General features: G+C 42.4%; 1 protein-coding gene across 11 annotated transcripts in view; it reads left to right on the top strand.

Annotated features, from left to right (window-relative positions):
• Positions 1-20,347, top strand: part of adgrb1a (adhesion G protein-coupled receptor B1a) — a 684,782-nt gene that overhangs the window by 602,027 nt on the left and 62,408 nt on the right. For 8 of the 11 annotated variants that reach the window (XM_068031354.1, XM_068031357.1, XM_068031358.1 and 5 more), the window contains one exon: positions 3,803-3,901. The exons of the other annotated variants lie outside the window; for them this stretch is intronic. In XM_068031354.1, coding sequence (XP_067887455.1) covers positions 3,803-3,901 — 99 coding nt within the window. The remainder of the gene's footprint in view (positions 1-3,802; positions 3,902-20,347) is intronic. 11 annotated transcript variants of the gene reach the window in all.

The following is a 20,347-nucleotide window of genomic DNA, read 5'->3' on the forward strand; positions in this document are numbered from 1 at the left end:
ACTGAAATAAATCTTTCATCGTATTCGTGGATCAGTATAAATTGTGCTAAGTCAAATTGTGAAGCATCTGTTTGTCGCATTGGGACTGAATTTTAGCAGCGACTGCAGAAGGGAGTGCATGCAGGTATGCAGCCTGTTTTCCGCCACAAGCCTGAGAAATGCACTGAAAGTCTTTGTGCAATCAAGTACAATCACTTTGGGTGGCCCTAGTTGACAGCTCAGAATCTGTCACCCGTTGGCACTAGTTTAGCAGTTTCACTGGAGATCAACAGCAGCTGTCAAAGAGTTCGAACCTGTCTCTGCACTGAATTTGAACCCAGGTCCCAAATAATGCTCCAAACCATGGTATCACTCAGCTGCTCCCAAGAGAACTAGAAAGCCTTAGTTAAAAAGGTTTACATTTTTATATTTCATGTTCTCTTCAAGTTAGACCTCATTCTTTCTGTCCTACCTTTTTCCTACAATCTACAGATTTTCAAAGTCCAAGCTTGATTTATTACATCTTCTTGCCTACTTTTTTCAATATTTGAACAGTTTTTAAAGAAAAGGTCTATTCATTTAAGAAATTGGTTAAGTGGAAAGATATCTCCATGGATACTTTTCACATTTAAGTTACAAGTGCTTCCTTTTATCCCCTTCCCCACAAATCTCTAGCTGACATTTGTGAAATTAGCCCAAAGGAGAACCCTGAGTGCAGATATACGTTAAAAATCCTAGAAGAGTATAATGCAGAAGGAGGCCATTCAACCCATTGAGTCTGTATCAGCTCTTTCAAGAACAAACCAGTTAGTCCTATTCCCCAGTTAGTCCCACTTCACTTATTTCTACAGTTTTTTTCTCTTTAAATCCCTTTAAATCTGTGCTCTTTAGTTATCGACCCTTCAGCCATTGGAAATAGTTTCTCTTTACTTACTCTACCTAAATCCTTCATGACACCTCTATCAAATCTTCTCTTCGTCTTACCTGCTGTAAGGAGAACAACACCAGCTTCTCCGTGTAACTGTAATCCCTCATCCCTGGAACCAATCTATTAAACCTCTTCTGTACCCTCTCCAGAATCGTTGTATCCTTCCTAAGGAGTGGTGCCTAGAATGAACACATAACACCAGCTGGGGCCGAACTAGTGTTTTATATAGGCTGAGCATAACTTCCTGGTTTTTGTACTCATTGCCTCTATTTATAAAGCCCAAGATCCTATCTGCTTTATTTAACTGCTTTGTTAACCTGACCTAACACCGTCAAAGATTTGTGCACAAACAACGCCAGAAATCTCTGTTCTTGAACCCCCTTCAGCTTGTGTTACCACTCCTCATTCCTCCTACCAAAGTGTATCATCTCACACTTTTCTACATTGGATTTCATCTGTCATATGTCTGCCCATTCCATCAGCCTGTCTGTGTCTTTTTGAAGTATCTTCCGATTTTTCTCACTGTTTACAATACTTGCAATTTTTGTGTCAACTGCATATTTCAGAATTGTGCTCTGTACCCCCATCATTAATGTATATCAAAAGCAGCAGTGGTCCCAACACTGGACCCTGGGGAACTCTACTGTATACCTCCCTCCAATTCACCACAACTTGCTATTTTCGATCTGTTAGCCAATTTTGTATCCATGTTGCCACTGCTGCTTTTATCATATGGGCTTCAATTTTGCCAACAAGCCTAATATGTGACACTTTATCAGACACCTTTTGAAAGTCCATATGCACAATATCAACTGCACTGCCCTCATCAAAAAACTTCATCTTGTTAGTCAAACAGGATTTGCTCTTAACAAATCCATGCTTGCTCTCCTTTATTCTTTTCTTTTTTCTTTTGGGCCTCCTTATCTCGAGAGACGATGGATACGCGCCTGGAGGTGGTCAGTGGTTTGTGAAGCAGCGCCTGGAGTGGCTATAAAGGCCAATTCTAGAGTGACAGGCTCTTCCACAGGTGCTGCAGACAAATTTGTTTGTCGGGGCTGTTGCACAGTTGGCTCTCCCCTTGCGCCTCTGTCTTTTTTCCTGCCAACTACTAAGTCTCTTCGACTCGCCACATTTTAGCCCTGTCTTTATGGCTGCCCGCCAGCTCTGGCGAACGCTGGCAACTGACTCCCACGACTTGTGATCAATGTCACAGGATTTCATGTCGCGTTTGCAGATGTCTTTAAAGCGGAGACATGAACGGCCGGTGGGTCTGATACCAGTGGCGAGCTCACTGTACAATGTGTCTTTGGGGATCCTGCCATCTTCCATGCGGCTCACATGGCCAAGCCATCTCAAGCGCCGCTGACTCAGTAGTGTGTACAAGCTGGGGATGTAGGCCGCCTCGAAGACTTCTGTTTTGGAGATACGGTCCTGCCACCTGATGCCAAGTATTCTCCGGAGGCAGCGAAGATGGAATGAATTGAGACGTCGCTCTTGGCTGACATATGTTGTCCAGGCCTCGCTGCCATAGAGCAAGGTACTGAGGACACAGGCCTGATACACGCGGACTTTTGTGTTCCATGTCAGTGCGCCATTTTCCCACACTCTCTTGGCCAGTCTGGACATAGCAGTGGAAGCCTTACCCATGCGCTTGTTGATTTCTGCATCTAGAGACAGGTTACTGGTGATAGTTGAGCCTAGGTAGATGAACTCTTGAACCACTTCCAGAGCGTGGTCGCCAATATTGATGGATGGAGCATTTCTGACATCCTGCCCCATGATGTTTGTTTTCTTGAGGCTGATGGTTAGGCCAAATTCATTGCAGGCAGCCTCAAACCTGTCGATAACAAATCCATGCTTGCTCTCCTTTATTAGTCCACTTTATTGTCAAATGGCTGCTAATTTTGTCCCAGATTACAAGGTGCCCTCCCCACATGGTGGAGCCCCCACCCCACCGCCACCTCCACCGTTGGTAAGATCCCAGCGGCAGTGGGAAGAGGCCCTTAATTGGCCATTAATAGGCCACCTAACGGCCTCAATTGGCCTCTAGGCAGGAAGGCTGTCATCGGCCTATCCAGCCCCGGGGATGATTGCTTGGCGACGGGGCCTCTGACCACCCGCCAAGTGGTATGCACCTGTCGCGATTCTCTGCTCCCTCCCTCTGCGGTTCCAACCCCGACTCTGGGAGCTGCATAAAATCCCGGCTTTTGTGAATTTTGACTTATATGACCAGTATAATGAAGACTGTAACATGCAGTATCATATTGGGGATCATTCAGACCATTGAGCAATGGCAAGATTAGCAAGGATAGTGACAACTTTTTTATGCAGTGTTCATACTTTTTAGGGAGTAACATTTTGATTTCTTCAGGCGAAATAAAGTAGGGTAAGTATCAAAAAAGACTTGAACGTAGAATTTGCAGCAGGCTGGTGAGATAACACCGGTTAAGCTGTTTATGTAATTAACCAAAAGTGGGGTTATGCCAAGGCAAATAAAAAGGATGCTATCTTACATTTTTATGATTTTTAATTGACAAATTTAAAAGGAACATTTGCATACTTATGTGGTAATTAACTCAATGTATTTACTTAACACACCAAGTTACAAAGAAGAAAAAAAATCTCAACACATATCAGAAATATGTAAAATTGAAGCCTGGGAATGATTTTACTTCAGAACTTCATTGTGTTGCCAATGAAGCCTTCCTTCCCTTCAAGGAAATATGGGATATTGCTTGTCATTTTAAGTGGATTTCTTTACTTGTGTGTTTTTCTTTTAAATGCTGACAAAATGAACAATCTTACAGAGTTTTATTTTCTGGATGAATATTATTTGTCTCTGATTTTTGTGTTACAAGTTCAATTTTTGTTTCAGTCTTTTAATTTTAATTGCAGTCAGATGACAGTTCCCCTTTACGGTATGACGCTCAAATGTTCCAAGTGTGGAGTTATATCTTCAGCTGAAGTATCGGCTACAGTCACCAGTAACGCCATGTTAGTTCTTGTAATTTCAATACTTGTTTTTATTTTTCTCTTCTGAAGGCCATACCAACAGTTAAACATAGGTTTACTGAGCAGATTGTCTGCATGGGTTGTAAAATTTAAAAATGTCATCTTGTGCCGAAAATGAAATTGTGGCTATATTTTAACAGTAGCATGGCTTCTGCTTTTGCTGATATTACACTTATTGGATTTAAATTTACCATTGCCTAATAGCCCTGTGAAACTAAATAAGTTATAAATCCAGCTAACTATCTGTTTTCCTCCTATTGTGGAAGCAGTCTCTAAATTTTTGCTCTACTTTCCTAATTAAGCTTGAACCAAATGGGCTCAGTACCACATGGTGATGAAATTTTAGCTTTGCTCCTCGAAGAAGTGGTTTGAAATGCACTTGTTAAAATACATATGTGCAGATGTTATAACTGTTAACAAGTGGACAATAGTTAAGAGGATCTCACAGTATGAACCCATGCAGTGAAGTGCTATAGACTTTTGTCAATCCAAATGGCATCATTGCATCGCATATGTGTTATTGTGACTGGAGGGCTGTTTCCATTGGCGTTCCTCAGGGCTCACTACTAGGTCCCCTGCTTTTTGTGGTATATATTAATGGTGTGGATGTAAATGTAGGGGGAGAGATCAAGAAGTTTGCAGACAACACAAAAATTGGCTACATGGTTGATAGAGGAGGATAGCTGTAGACTGCAGGAAGATATCAATGGACTGGTCCAGTGGGCAGAAAAGTGGCAAATGGAATTTAACCCAGAGAAGTGTGAGGTGATGCATTTGGGGAGTTCAAACAAGGCAAAGGGAGAATACTGAGAGGTGTAGAGGAAGTGAGGGACCTTGGAGTGTATATCCGCAGATTCCTGAAGGTAGCAGGATCGGTCGATAAGATGGTTAAGAAGGCATATGGAATCCTTTCCTTTATTAGCTGAGGTATAAACAATAACAGCCGGGAGGTTATGCTGGAACTATATACAACACTAGTTAGGCCACAACTTGAGTATTATGCTGTTCTGGTAACCTCATTACAGAAAGGATGTAATATGAGGATGTTGCCAGGACTGGAAAATTGCAGCTATGAGGAAAGATTGGATCGGCTGGGGTTGTTCTCCTTGGAACAGAGGGGGCTGAGGGGAGATCTGATTGAGATGTATAAAATTGTGAGGGGCCTGGATTGAGTGGATGGGAAGGGCCTATTTACCTTAGCAGAGAGGTTAGTGACGAGGGGGCATAGGTTTAAAGTGATTGGTAGAAGGATTAGAGGAGAGATGAGGAAGATTTTTTTTCACCCAGAGGATGGTGGGAGTCTGGAACTCTCTATCTGAAAGGGTGGTAGAGGCGGAAAACCTCATCTCATTTAAAGGTGCCTGAATATGCACCTGAAGTGCTGTAACCTGCAGGGCTACGGACCAAATGCTGGAAAGTGGGATTAGGCTGGGGACTCTTTTTGACCGGCGCAGACACGATGGGCTGTGGCCTCTTACTGTGCCATAAACTTCCTATGATTCTATGATTTTCAAATTATTGAACTGTACGCTTGCAAACATTGTTGGATTAACTTTCACTCCACACCCTGCTTGTTGACATACTGAGCGCTTTTGGCTCACGTGGGCTTTTTTTACATGGGCTACCAGATTTTATGAGTGGTTTGCTGTACTACTGGCTACTAACTGGAAGACATAAGGGAATTCCACTGCTGGCAGCTTAGATCAAGCAGCCACAGTTCTTACAAATGTACAACAGCAGCTTGCATTTTTATGGCGTCTATAATGTAGGAAAATATACCATGGCACTTGTTTGATGTTTAATTGGAATAAACCGTGACTGACCAGGACTAAATGTCGCACGAGCAGCCTGAAAAACAGGCAGGAGAGCATTGAGAGAAGTGGTGTTGAGGTAAAGCTGGGTGTCAGTGTATATGTGGAACTTGAGTTATTCTTTGGTGATGTTGTCGAGGGCCAGCATACATTTGCCTCGGACACTAACCTCTTGACATAACTTGCAATCGGTCATTCATGCTGTGAACATGTTCTACTGCTGCAGAATCTTCGAATGTTTAGCCTCAGTGCATTAAAAAGACTATGCTGCAATTCTCTGTCATTTTTCTAAAGTCAGGTCCCCCGCGAATGCAGCAAAAGCTGTGTTCAAGCAATTGTGATGTTCCGATATTCAGGATTCAGCAGTCTTATTTTCAAATGCTGTCAATAATTTAAGTATGCTAACATTTCTGGCACTCCTTTGATCCATATTGAAGCCGAACAAGCATTCCATTTGTTTTCTTTTTTTAAAAGGTTATAAAATGTATGCCACCCTCAAACCCCTTCCTTCAAAAATTCTGTGAACTTTTTCAAATATAAGGAATCAACACCTCAGGAGAAAACTGGCAATGAAAAGAAAACAGAATAGTGTTTTGATATTGATGAGGCATTTTGGATAGGAGTACATGGGTCAGTTGTGTAGCGAGAAACAGTGAGGTTAAATATGTAATACCAGTTGGTAGAAGATTTTAATGCTAGTATGGCAAGTGAACCAATAAGGGAGTAAAGGAATACAAAAGAATAAGAAATGCTGGAAATACTCAGGAGGTTTGGCAGCATCTGTGGAGAGAGAAGCAGAGTTAACGTTTCGGGTCAGTGATCCTTCATCAGAACTGATGAAGGGTCACTGACCTGAAACGTTAACTCTGCTTCTCTCTCCACAGATGCTGCCAGAGCTGCTGAGTATTTCCAGCATTTCTTGTTTTGATTTCAGATTTCCAACATCTGCAATATTTTGCTGTTATTATAATACAAAAGAATAGATCTTAGTCTGCTGGAACTTGGCTCAGCTCATTTTCCCTTGTTTGACGGTCTTCACACAACATGCAGCTTGTTATTCACATTATCCATGTCAATGCTGTCATCACTACTGTTTTCAGTTCTAAAGGATGAGTTGAGTCTTGAGGTTGATTTAGTTGTTGGGTGGCTGACCAAGCGAGGCTTTTGCTTTCAGAGGTGACTCAACAATCTAGGGCTGAATTTTCGGGCCCTGCTGACATCAGGAACGGGGCCCGAAAATTATGAAGTCGGCCAGCGTGCCGGCTTCCCGACCCCATTCCTGACATCACCCATTTTGACCAACATGGATCTGAGAAGGCAGCCTGCCCTCATGAGACAAGCAGGCACTTAGGCTCTTTAAAAGTAGGTAATGGAGGCCAACTGGGATTGTCCAGTTGGCCTCCAGTTTTCCCTATGTGACGAGGTGCTAATCAACTGCCAGGAGATAGGCACCCAGTGGCAGGCTGAGGTGTCAACACTCCTGGCAGGCCAAGGGCCCTCCCTGCCTGCCTGGTCGGGATACAGCCAAAGGCCGCCCTATATATGGGTTCCTCCCAACAATGGTGGACTGGCTGCTTTTTGTATATTTTTAGATTTTAGATTTAGATTTAGATTTAGAGATACAGCACTGAAACAGGCCCTTCGGCCCACCGAGTCTGTGCCGACCATTAACCACCCATTTATACTAATCCTACACTAATTCTATATTCCCTACCACATCCTCACCTGTTCCTATATTCCCCTACCACCTACCTATACTAGGGGCAATTTATAATGGCCAATTTACCTATCAACCTGCAAGTCTTTTGGCTGTGGGAGGAAACCGGAGCACCCGGAGGAAACCCACACAGACACAGGGAGAACTTGCAAACTCCACACAGGCAGTACCCAGAATTGAACCTGGGTCACTGGAGCTGTGAGGCTGCGGTGCTAACCACTGCGCCACTGTGCCGCCCCTATTTTATTAAAACTTTTACAAAGTGGCGAAGAGGGCACTATCTTGTTGAGATGCCCTCTCAGTTACTTACCTTATACTGCAGCTGTGTGCTTCTTTGAAGCTGTAAGGCCTCTGATTGGCCCTCCAACTTCGAGAGCCCACCCGCTGCCCTTAATTGGACAGGAACTTCCCTCCATTCCCATTAAGAGCTCACCCACGTAAAAATCTGTTTCCCACTGGAGGTGGGTTCGGGGCCCAAAAGCAGTCCTGACTCCTGTTTCCTGCCTCCATGGGGAAAATTCAGCTCTGAGTATACTACTTAGCGAGACTGCTCCTGATATACTGCTGCTGGTGTCACACTGATTTCCAGAGTCACTTGTCGGCCATCAAGATATGTAGAAAAAAAGGGGAGAAAAGTTGCATTGCTGAGTGAGGGGTACATGTTAAATGTTGTCGAGTACAAGTCCAAAATAAATATGATGCATATCTCCCCCTAATGACTGTGGAGAAGGCTATTTAATTGCAACTAAAAAAAAAGATTTAAAGTTTCACAGTAGCATTTGCTGGTTTAACCAGACAGAAGTAAATTATTTCAAAGCACAGTCTCCCAGTTATAAACAGGAGTCCATGGAAAATTCTAGATATGTTCAGTTTAGTTTTAGTTTAGAGATACAGCACTGAAACAGGCCCTTCGGCCCACCGAGTCTGTGCCGACCATCAACCACCCATTTATACTAATCCTACACTAATTCCATATTCCTACCACATCCTCACCCTGTCCCTATATTTCCCTACCACCTACCTATACTTGGGGCAATTGCTAATGGTCAATTTACCTATCAACCTGCAAGTCTTTGTGAGCACTGAGCTATCATTGTTTATTTTCTAATATAAGTATTGACATAGGTTACAATGAAACCTTTTGATTGCATGTTTTTAATTTATAACAAAAAGAACTTCCATTTCCAGTTTTATCTTACACCTTTAAAAATGAAATATAAAACCAATAATTCCAATAGTGTGGACTAATCCTCAATGAGCACTCGTGGCCTCTGGAATTCTGTCACTTCCACTTTTCTGTGTAGTGTTTCTGGAGTTGATTAAAAATGACTGTAACATTTCACTATAAATCACCTCCGTAGGGCCTAATCTCAGTATGCACAGAAAACCTAAATATAGACTCTGAACAAAAGGCCTGGAGCATAAACCTATATTTACCCCTCTGCCATTTTCCTTTTAAAGGGCAGCTAATAAGCCTTTGCAGCAGTTTGGCACTCTGAATGAAGAATGTAGAAAACGTGTATCTGTCCAGTTCAACAAAGACTTCAGGACAAATCTCCCCAAAGGAGTTGCAGGCTGCTTTCATATGGGATCTATGTGTATGTCTTTAAAACATGTACAGCACCTGCAGGGTTCTGCAACTTCACATAGGACTTTTGCAACAACAGTTGAGACCAATGCAATAGACTGTTGAGGGCTTAGCTTCCATGATTAATGGGCCTGTATTTGGCTGATTACATTTAATGTTAATAAATATAGTGTGATGCATATCATTAGGGCTAATGCCAAATGTGCTGGGCTCTGAAGTAAAGTCAGTGAAAGACAAAAAGACCTGGATGACTCTCTAAAGGTCCGTGGCCAGCGCCAGTAGCTGTTGTGCAAATAAATAGGGTATTGCGATATATAACTAGGATGCTAAAATACAAAAAACAGGAGCACTTAGTCCCTACACAAAACATTTAAGTCCTATCTAGAACACTGGGTCCTGTTCTGATCCCTTCATGTTGAGGCTGCAGAAATGGTTCAGAGTAGGACCACTAGATTAGTACCTAGTCGAGAAACCCTGAGCTATCACAGTAAGTTTTTAGACTGGGGAACTCAGTCGCTTTCATGTTGAAAAGCATATAATGATAGTTAAGAGTTTCTGGATGAGATATTCAACTTTGGAAGAGGTTGCTGGCTTGTGCAGTGGATTTCAATGCTCTAGGAACATTCAAAGGGGAGCTAGAAAAGTTCCTGGAGCAGGCTGGTGTTGTTACTTACAGAACATTATGTAATGTACCCCATTCTTACCACCTGGAACTTGTTCTTGAACATCTGGTTAAAAAAATAAAATCCCATGGGATCCAGGGAAATGCAGCAAGGTAGATACAATTTTGGCTCAGTGGCAGGAAACAAAGGGTAATTGTTGACGACTATTTTAGCGACTGGAGGGCTGTTTCCAGTGGCATTCCGCGGGGCTCAGTACTGAATCCCCTGTTTTTTGTGGTGTATATTAACGATTTGGATGTAAATGTAGGGGGCATGATCAAGATGTTTGCAGACGATACAAAGATTGGCCATGTGGAGGATAACTGTAGGCTTCAGGAAGATATTGATGGTCTGGTCAGATGGGCAGAAAAGTGGCAAATGGAATTCAACTTGGAGAAGTGTGAGGTGATGCATTAGTCAAACTAGGCAAAGGAATACACGATTAATGGGAAAATACTGAGAAGTGGAGAGGATGTCCATAGATCCCTAAAGGTAGCAGGACAGGTCAATAAGGTGGTTAAGAAGGCATATGGAATCCTTTCCTTTGTTAGCCGAGGTATAAAATACAAGAGCAGGGAGGTTATGCTGGAACTGTATAACTCATTGGTTAGGCCACAACCTGAGTACTGTGTGCAGTTCTGGTCACCTCATTACAGAAAGGATGTAATTGCACTGGAGAGAGTACAGAGGAGATTTACGAGGATGTTGCTAGGACTGGAAAAGTGCAGCTATGAGGAAAGATTGGAGAGGCTGGGGTTGTTCTCAACAGAGAAGGCTGAGGGGAGATCCGATTGAAATGTACAAAATTTTGAGGGGCCTGGATAGAGTGGAGGTGAAGGGTCTGTTCACCTTAGCAGAGAGGTCAGTGTCAAGGGAGCATCGATTTATAGTGATTGGTAGAAAAATTAGAGGGGAGATGAGGAAAAAGTTTTTCACCCAGAGGGTGGTGATGGTCTGGAATTCACTGCCTGAAAGGATAGTTGAGGCAGAGACCCTCAACTCATTCAAAAGGAATCTGGATATCCATCTCAAGTGCCGTAAGCTGCAGGGCTACGGACCAAATGCTGGAAGATGAGATTAGAATAGGTGGATTGTTTTTCGGGTGGCACAGACACCATGGGCCAAGTGGTCTCTTTCTGTGCCTTAAACTTTCTATGATTCTATCTTTGGGGGTTGGAGAGGAATTTCTCCAAATGGACCTCGGAGATTATTTGCTTTAACTTTTTTGCCTCTACTTGTTAGTAGGTGGAGCATATCGGGGTCATATTGCTGAATGGGACAAGCTCGATGGAATCTAGTCTTTTTGGCTGTCTTTTCATGTTGGTTGATCCTTGATTCATGGTAACTTAAGTCTGCTTGCAGTCAGTCCATGGGCAGTCAATTCAATAGAGCACCATAACAGAGTGTGTGGGTTGCAAGGGGGAGGGAGCATCCAGGTCATACTGCCTCAATTATGAAACAAACACAGAAAATACTGGAAATACTCAGCAGGTCAGGCAGCATCTGCAGAAAGAAAAAACAATACCTCAATTATGTGCAGCCTGCTGACTTCTGCTTTTCCCAGCATTGATAAAACTGGTGGTTGGTTACTTGGTGGTGCAGTGATTGTTCTTTAATCTCAAGGAACTAAGTTATAATTTAGCCAAGAGTAATGGAATTGAAGACATCTATCTCTGATGTGAAACAAAAACAAGAAATGCTGGAATCACTCAGCAGGTCTGGCAGCATCTGTGGAAAGAGAAGCAGAGTTAACGTTTCGGGTCAGTGACCCTTCTTCGGAACTGACAAATATTAGAAAAGTCACAGATTATAAGCAAGTGAGGTGGGGGTGGGGCAAGAGATAACAAAGGAGAAGGTGCAGATTGGACCAGGCCACATAGCTGACCAAAAGGTCACGGAGCAAAGGCAAACAGTATGTTAATGGTGTGTTGAAAGACAAAGCATTAGTACAGATTAGGTGTAAATATTGTTTGCCTTTGCTCCGTGACCTTTTGGTCAGCTATGTGGCCTGGTCCAATCTGCACCTTCTCCTTTGTTATCTCTTGCCCCACCCCCACCTCACTTGCTTATAATCTGTGACTTTTCTAATATTTGTCAGTTCCGAAGAAGGGTGACTGACCCGAAACGTTAACTCTGCTTCTCTTTCCACAGATGCTGCCAGACCTGCTGAGTGATTCCAGCATTTCTTGTTTTTGTTTCAGATTTCCAGCATCCGCAGTATTTTGCTTTTATATCTCTGATGTGAAATGGATTCAGGTAGTCACAATCCCAGTTCCATAACGGTGCTATAATATTTTTTATTTTTGTGGTCTAAATATTTGGGAAATCGTAATGTCAAACTAATAAGGCAAATACCAAATTGCAATAAGCATGTCCTTGTCGAATCATAGAATCTTACAGCACAGATGGAGGCTGTTCAGCCCATCGTACCTGTGCTGGTTCTTTGAAAGAGCTGTCCACTTAGTTCTGCACTGCTGCTTTTTCCCCCTAGCCCTGCAAATTTTTCCATTTCAAGCATACACTCCATTCCGTTTTGAAAATTACTATTGAATCTACATCATTCATCATTTCAGGTAGTGCATTCCAGATCATAACAACACACTATCTAAAACAATTTCTTCTCATCTTGCCTCTGGTTCTTTCGCCAAGTATGTTAAATCTGTGTTCTCTGGTTACTGACCCTCTTGCCAGTGGGAACAGTTTCTCCTCTACTCCATTAAAATCATTCGTAATTTTGAACACTTCTATTAATCTCCCCTTAATTTGCTCTGCTCTAAGGAGAACAATCCCAGTTTCTCTAGTCTTTCCACATAACTGAAGTCCCTCATTCCTGGCTGCATTCTAGTAAATCTCTTCTGCAACTTGTCCAAGTCCTTGACACCCTTCCTTAATTGTGGTGTCCAAAATTGGACACCATACACTAGCTGAGGCCTAACCAGTTCTGTCGAGGTGCAGGTCTATTGTCTGCTAGCACTTGATATCAACAGTGGGTGCACATTCACCAGCAATGGCATCTGGCAGTTTGATCAGAATTAAATATAGGAGGTGAAAGTGGTGTTGGGCAAAATACAAGAACTGATTTTCCAAGATAGGACTTGTTCAAATAAATAAGAGTTGTTGCTCTATGAGCTTCACCTGATGGGTTAGATTTGACTTTGTGTGATAGTGTAAAAGAGATGATAGCGAATCAGCAACCCATTTTGCAGCTCTCCCATTTTTTGATTTGCAAGACCTATCTGAAAAAAGAACCTGACCAATTTAGCAGAAACCTGAATGCACTTACAGTTCAGAGCAGGTCTCTGTCCTGCTAGTTAGTTATCGTGCATATTTTATGCTGTGTAATGAGTGCAATGATAATGAATTTAGCCCCCGATCTCTCTTTTTTAATATATTGTAATCTGATACTAGTTAGGAAGCAAAATTGATTTCATTTGTTTATCAAAAATCCATAGATTGAGCTCTTCCCCCATATTCAAAATAAAATGACACTGAATTTCTGGAAGATTTGTCCAGATATCCTGCCATAACTTCAGTGGGAGATTGGTGGAAAGCCCAGAGAAATGACTGAAAACAGCTGCTCGTGCGCTTTTCCCGGGGTTTCTGCCAATCTCATGGCAGACGGTCTGGCCAACCCTGGTAGAAATTTAGGACCATTTTTCACAAGTTCCTTGTAAAATTCCTCTTTAAACAAATACAGATATATGCCAAATTAGCTGCATTACAGGAAATGTAATCACTTTTTTCACATGGCTCATTTATAACATTTCCCAAATTGGGCTTCATATCACATCTGATAGATTGTTCAGTGTCACTATTCACTGTCATCATCAGAGTTATCTGACAGTCGAGCTGCTTGCTTGAATGGATTCTGACAGAGCTTTCCTTCCATGTAGATACAAGGATCTGTACACAGAAACTCATTAATTTTGCAGCTACGTGACCTATGCACACATTTTGAAGCTGAGTGCTTACAAGTCACAAATTAAGGAGCAAGGGTCTTCCTCATAAGAAGAGGCTTTAATTAATCTTCTGTCAAAATCGTAGCCTTTTCCAGCTGGGGAGTTGTGTTGGGAAGGCTTCATTTGCTGCCTTTCCCCAAAATGTTTCTGAATGTGCAAGGAATCATATTGTGCTTTGTCAATATCTGATAAGGTTAATGCATCACTCAGAAAGATAACTAGGACCCTGATACATTTGGGTCCTGTGCAATAATAGATCACTCTGCCCCTAGTTCAACAAAGGGAGGAAGGTAAATTTCCATCAGAAGTGGGGGTGTAATGTGGCCAAAATGTTGCATTATAATGTCTTTTTAACTCCACTTTGTGGTAGTGAAACAGACTTAAATCTCGGTTCTTAAATATTTTGTGATCCACACCACGGTTCACTTTTCCAGAAGTAATTTTCTTTATCTAGACATTAGTTGGCCTCTGGAGTTTTATATGTCTATTAATTAATTGTCCCCCTTTTCCATTTAAATATTTTCATCCCGACAATAAAGTAATGACCACATCATACCACAACATATGATTTCAGCTGTGAAATCACAGACTGGATGTAAACTATCTGGACATAGGAGTTCCTCTTATTTGAAGTAAAATTGTGTCTTGTGTTCTTTATAACAGGTTTAAATTTTACTAACTGTAGCCCAAAAAGGAAGTTTCCCTTTTCACCACGCAAACCCCTTGAAAGTACAAAAAGGGAAGTAGTCATCATTAGTTGAACAGTCATTCAGGAGTACCACAACTTGGTTCTCTTGCAAATCACAGTTGCTGAATTCAAACATAACTGAGAACATTACTTTGGATCATAAATGAAGATCTGGATATTTCAGTATGCAGCAAATGTTTGACCCAGCAACAGTACAAAAAAAACTAACATCCTTTGTGTATCTGCCAATGTATATTAAAGTGAATGACAGTGAATGTTGGCTTTGATAACATACAGTTAACAGCAGTCAAATATTTTGAAGCCTCTGGGCCGACTTCAGTTTCACAGCATTTAGTTTTTACTCTGTAGCAATTTGAGATTTACAGTCAACATGTTAAAAACTTTGAAGGGAAGGCTGATCCTAGCAAACTGTTTATCATGTTCACATAGTATAGCACACAAATTAAAATGGGGAAGTTAAAAGTAAGAAGGGAAGCTGGGCAAAAGTCTTTTGAGCAAAGAAAAGCCAGTAAAATGTATTGTATAAATGAGTTGATGAGGTAACTAGGTATGTTTCTAGGAATAAACAGGATTGAGAAATATGCTGAGAAAAACAATCACTTAAATTGATGTATACCAAAAAAAGTCAGATTAGGCTTAACGACTCATTCTGGTTCCTGTAAATTCTTATGTTGACCAGCAAAAGCATTTTTATGTTGTCTGCAGAGCATATGACCTAGTCAGTCTTAAAAGCCCCATGAACAAACATTCCTGAGTTGTGCAAAACTGAAAGAAAGGGGCCAGTTTATCAGATTTACACTGCGCAGACAGTTTGCCAATTTTTGGCATTAATTTTTTCCAGAAGTCAGTCAAATATAATTTTGGTCATGCAGGTTAAAGGAACTTTGCATCCATGGAAAAATGATTGTCACAGTTTTTTTGATTAAGTAGCTGTATAATGTGTGTAGATGTACACTTGTCAAAATGTGTTACAGCTGGGCATGCACACAAAGACCATTACAGCTATCATTGGACCCGCTGTCACATGCAGTTACTGCATACTTTATGATGATAGCTAAACCATGCAGTGTGTAAACAATCTTTCGATCATCCTCCATCAAGACTTTTGATAATTTATCTTTGCAGTTTGCTAGTACTTAATAGATTGAAATTTCAAGAAAATGTCAAGAAAATATAACCGATCAGCCTTGAAAATAGTAGGACTTGTTGACATAAAGCTCCACTTTGAAACCCTCTGATTAACATGGTGCTATTAACCATTAAATGATTGTTTCTTTACATAACTTGCTGCAGTAGAAGCAATCTGAAAATAAAGAGTTGCATTTAAATAGCACCTTTCATAACTATAGGATGTTGTGAAGAATTTTACAGCCAATGGAATGCTTGTTTTTAAGTGTAGTCATTGTTGTAACATAGGAAACATGACAGCTAATTTGCACACAGCAAGTTGCCACAAACAACAATGTCACAATGACTAGATTCTTTTTGTGGTGTTGATTGACAGATACATATTGGCTAGGTCACCAGAGATGACTCCCCAATCCTTCTTTGAAATAGTGCCATGAGATCTTTAAAGTCCAGCTGAGGCATCTGAAAGATGGCACCTCTGACATTGCAATATTCCCTCAGTACTGCAATAAGTGTCAGCCTTGATTTTTATGCTCAAGTCTCTGGAGTGGGACTTGAACCCATAATCTACTGACTCAGTGCCGAGAGTGCTATCCAATGTTTCCTTTCTGCTGTGCAGGTGCGTGGCCACGGCCAGGCACTGGCCTAAAGTGGGAGTTTCCTAAGACTGTTGTTGGCATTTAAACCTCTAACCACGTCAAACAATGCTATTGATATAGGAGGGAGTGGGCCTGAGAGCAGGAGCTTTGACACAGGGAGATACTGTGTCCCTGGCTCTCAAATGGACCCAGTGTAAGTTTTCAAAAGGTGAAAGTCAGGCCCACCATGGAGTCTCGGTCATTTTTGAAGAAAAAAGTTTTTATTCAGAAAGAATTTCATTGCAGCCCTTTGCAAAGGGAGTTAACTCTGACACACTGAAGTCTTTTGTGAGGGGTCCTGCAACTGTTTGCAACCTGTGAGTCAATGGCAACATGTACTATTGCTTGCAACCAGTGGGACAAGGCAGGATCTCTAGTGGCATGCCCCCCCACCCACCCCAATCGCCAGTGGTGTTAAAATTAAAGGATTTGTTCTTGACCTCATGCACTTTGGGGTTAATAATAAGAGATCCTGGGTAACTGCATCCTAACAGGATAGCAGGGTGTCTGCCTGGACTGAAAGAATTCACATGCCATTACTAATGTAGAAATCAAACAATAACTTGGGGCAAGGAAAAGATTGCAAAATGTCACAAATTGCGAGTCAATTTGTTTCGCGAAAATGGCATCTCGCCCTTAACCTTTCTGTGATTTTCATGATGTTGCTGAATTAATTGTCCATTAAACTTGCTGCAGAAAGTCAAGTCTAGGGGTTAACAGCGTAAGCAACCCTTTAACAAAGAACAGTACAGCACAGGAACAGGCCATTCGGCTCTCCAAGCCTGCGCCGATCATGATGCCTGTCTCAACTAAAACCTTCTGCACTTCCGGGGTCCATATCCCTCTATTCCCATCCTATTCATGTATTTGTCAACATGCCTCTTAAACGTCGCTATCGTACCTGCTTCCACCACTTCCCACGGCAGCAAGTACTCACCACCCTCTGTGTAAAAAAAACTTGCCTCGCACATCCCCTCTAAACTTTGCCCCTTGCACCTTAAATCTATGTCCCCTAGTAACTGACTCTTCCACCCTGGGAAAAAGCTTCTGACTATCCACTCTGTCCATGCCACTCATAACTTTGTAAACCTCTATCATGTCGCCCCTCCACCTCCGTCGTTCTAGTGAAAACAATCCGAGTTTATCCAACTTCTCCTCATAGCTAATACCCTCCAGACCAGGCAACATCCTGGTAAACCTCTTCTGTACCCTCTCCAAAGTCTCCACATCCTTCTGGTAATGTGGCGACCAGAATTGTACGCAATATTCCAAGTGTGGCCTAACTAAGGTTCTGTACAGCTGCAGCATGACTTGCCAATTTCTATACTCCATGCCCTGACTGATAAAAGCAAGCATGCGCCGTATGCCTTCTTGACTACCTTATCCACCTGCGTTTCCACCTTCAGTGACCTGTGGACCTGTACGCCCAGATCTCTCTGCCTGTCAATATTCCTAAGGGTTCTGCCATTTACTGTATACTTCCCACCTGCATTAGACCTTCCAAAATGCATTACTTCACACTTGTCCGGATTAAACTCTATCTGCCATTTCTCCGCCCATGTCTCCAACTGATCTATATCCTGCTGTATCCTCTGACAATCCTCATCACTATCCGCAACTCCACCAACCTTTGTGTCGTCCGCAAACTTACTAATCAGACCAGCTACATTTTCCTCAATCATTTATATATACTACAAACAGCAAAGGTCCCGGCATTGATCCCTGCGGAACACCACTAGTCACAGCCCTCCATTCAGAAAAGCACCCTTCCACTGCTACCCTCTGTCTTCTATGACCGAGCCAGTTCTGTGTCCATCTTGCCAGCTCACCTCTGATCCTGCGTGACTTCACCTTTTGTACCAGTCTGCCATGAGGGACCTTGTCAAAGGCTTTACTGAAGTCCATATAGATAACATCCACTGCCCTTCCTTCATCAATCATCTTTGTCACTTCCTCAAAAAACTCAATCAAGTTAGTGAGACATGACCTCCCCTTCACAAAACCATGCTGCCTCTCGCTAATAAGACCATTTGTTTCCAAATGGGAGTAAATCCTGTCCCGAAAAATCCTCTCCACTAATTTCTCGACCACTGATGTAAGGCTCACCGGCCTGTAATTTCCTGGATTATCCTTGCTACCCTTCTTAAACAAAGCAACAACATTGGCTATTCTCCAGTCCTCTGGCACCTCACCTGTCGCCAATGAGGATACCAAGATTTCTGTCAAGGCCCCAGCAATTTCCTCCCTTTCCTCCCTCAGTATTCTTGGGTAGATCCCATCAGGCCCTGGGGACTTATCTACCTTAATGTTTTTCAAGATGCCCAACACCACATGCTTTTTGATAGCGACATGACCCAGACTCATCATCGACCAAGTCCTTCTCTTTGGTGAATACTGATGCAAAGTACTCATTTAGTACCTTGCCCATTTCCTCTGGCTCCACGCATAGATTCCCTCCTCTGTCCTTGAGTGGGCCAACCCTTTCCCTGGCTACCCTCTTGCTCTTTATATACGTATAAAAAGCCTTGGGATTCTCCTTAATCCTGTTTGCCAATGACTTTTCATGACCCCTTTTCGCCCTCCTAATTCCTTGCTTAATTTATTTCCTACTTTCTTTATATCCTCAAGGGCTTCGTCTGTTCCCAGCCTTCTAGCCCTTACAAATGCTTCCTTTTTCTTTTTGACTAGGCTCACAATCTCCCTCGTTATCCAAGGTTCTCGAAACTTGCCAAACTTATCCTTCATCCTCACAGGAACATGCCGGTCCTGGATTCTAATCAACTGACGTTTGAAAGACTCCCACATGTCAGATGTTCATTTACCCTCAAACAGCCGCCCCCAATCTAAATTCTTCAGTTCCTGCCTAATATTGTTATCATTAGCCTTGCCCCAATTTAGCACCTTCACCCGAGGCCTACTCTTATCCTTATCCATAAGTACCTGAAAACTTATGGAATTATGGTCACTGTTCCCGAAATGCACCCCTACTGACACTTCGACCACCTGGCTGGGCTCATTCCCCAATACCAGGTCCAGTACGGCCCCTTCCCTAGTTGCACTATCTACGTATTGTTTCAAGAAGCCCTCCTGGATGCTCCTTACAAATTCTGCCCCATCCAAGCGCCTAGCACTAAGTGAGTCCCAGTCAGTATAGGGGAAGTTAAAATCACCCACCACTACAACCCTGTTGCTTTTACATCTTTCCAAAATCTGTCTACATATGTGCTCTTCTATCTCCCGCTGGCTGTTGGGAGGCTTGTAGTAAACCCCCAACATCGTGACTGCACCCTTCCTATTCCATGCTCTACCCATATTGTCTCGCTGCATGATCCCTCCGAGGTGTCCTCCTGCAGTACAGCTGTGATATTCTCCTTAACCAGTAATGCAACTCCCTCACCCCTTTTACATCCCCCTCTATCCCGCCTGAAGCATCGAAATCCTGGAACATTTAGCTGCCAACCCTGTCCTTCCCTCAACCAAGTCTCTGTAATAGCAACATCATAGTTCCAAGTACTAATCCAAGCTCTAAGTTCATCTGCCTTACCTGTTATACTTCTCACATTGAAACAAATGCACTTCAAACCACCTGTCCCACTGTGCTCAGCAACATCTCCCTACTTGCTCTTCCTCTCAGTCTTACTGGCCTTATTCACTCATTCTCCCTCATTTATTTCACCTGCTGACCTACTGCTGTGGTTCCCACCTCTTCCCCCCGCCCCCACCCCCCTCCACACTAGTTTAAACCCTCCTGAGTGACGCTAGCAAATCTCGCAGCCAGGATATTTGTGTCCCTTCAGTTTAGATGCAACCCGTCCTCCTTGTACAGGTGCCACCTGTCCCGGACAAAGTACATTTAATTAATACCATGAATATTTCTAAGAAATGGATAATATTTTAGAGCATTACTTGACAATCTAAGGGAATTAGTCGTTATTCAGCTGAACTTTTTCTTGGGAGAACAATTAGGTGGGATAGACTCCATGATTGGGTATTATTTATGTGATCTCTAGAAGAGAAAGAATTTGCATTTCCTGACTTTAGGATGTCTCAAAATACTTCACTGCCAATGATGTGTGCTCACTCTGATGTCGGGAAGTGAGAAAGGAAATTTGCACACAGCAAGATCCCATAAGCTGCAGTAAGATAGCTAGCCACATAATCTGTTTTGTAATGTTGATTGAGGAGAGATTAATATTAGCCAGCTTCAAATTGTGCC

The sequence above is a fragment of the Heterodontus francisci genome, chromosome 5, assembly GCF_036365525.1.
Source record: "Heterodontus francisci isolate sHetFra1 chromosome 5, sHetFra1.hap1, whole genome shotgun sequence".
Lineage (NCBI taxonomy): Eukaryota > Metazoa > Chordata > Chondrichthyes > Heterodontiformes > Heterodontidae > Heterodontus > Heterodontus francisci.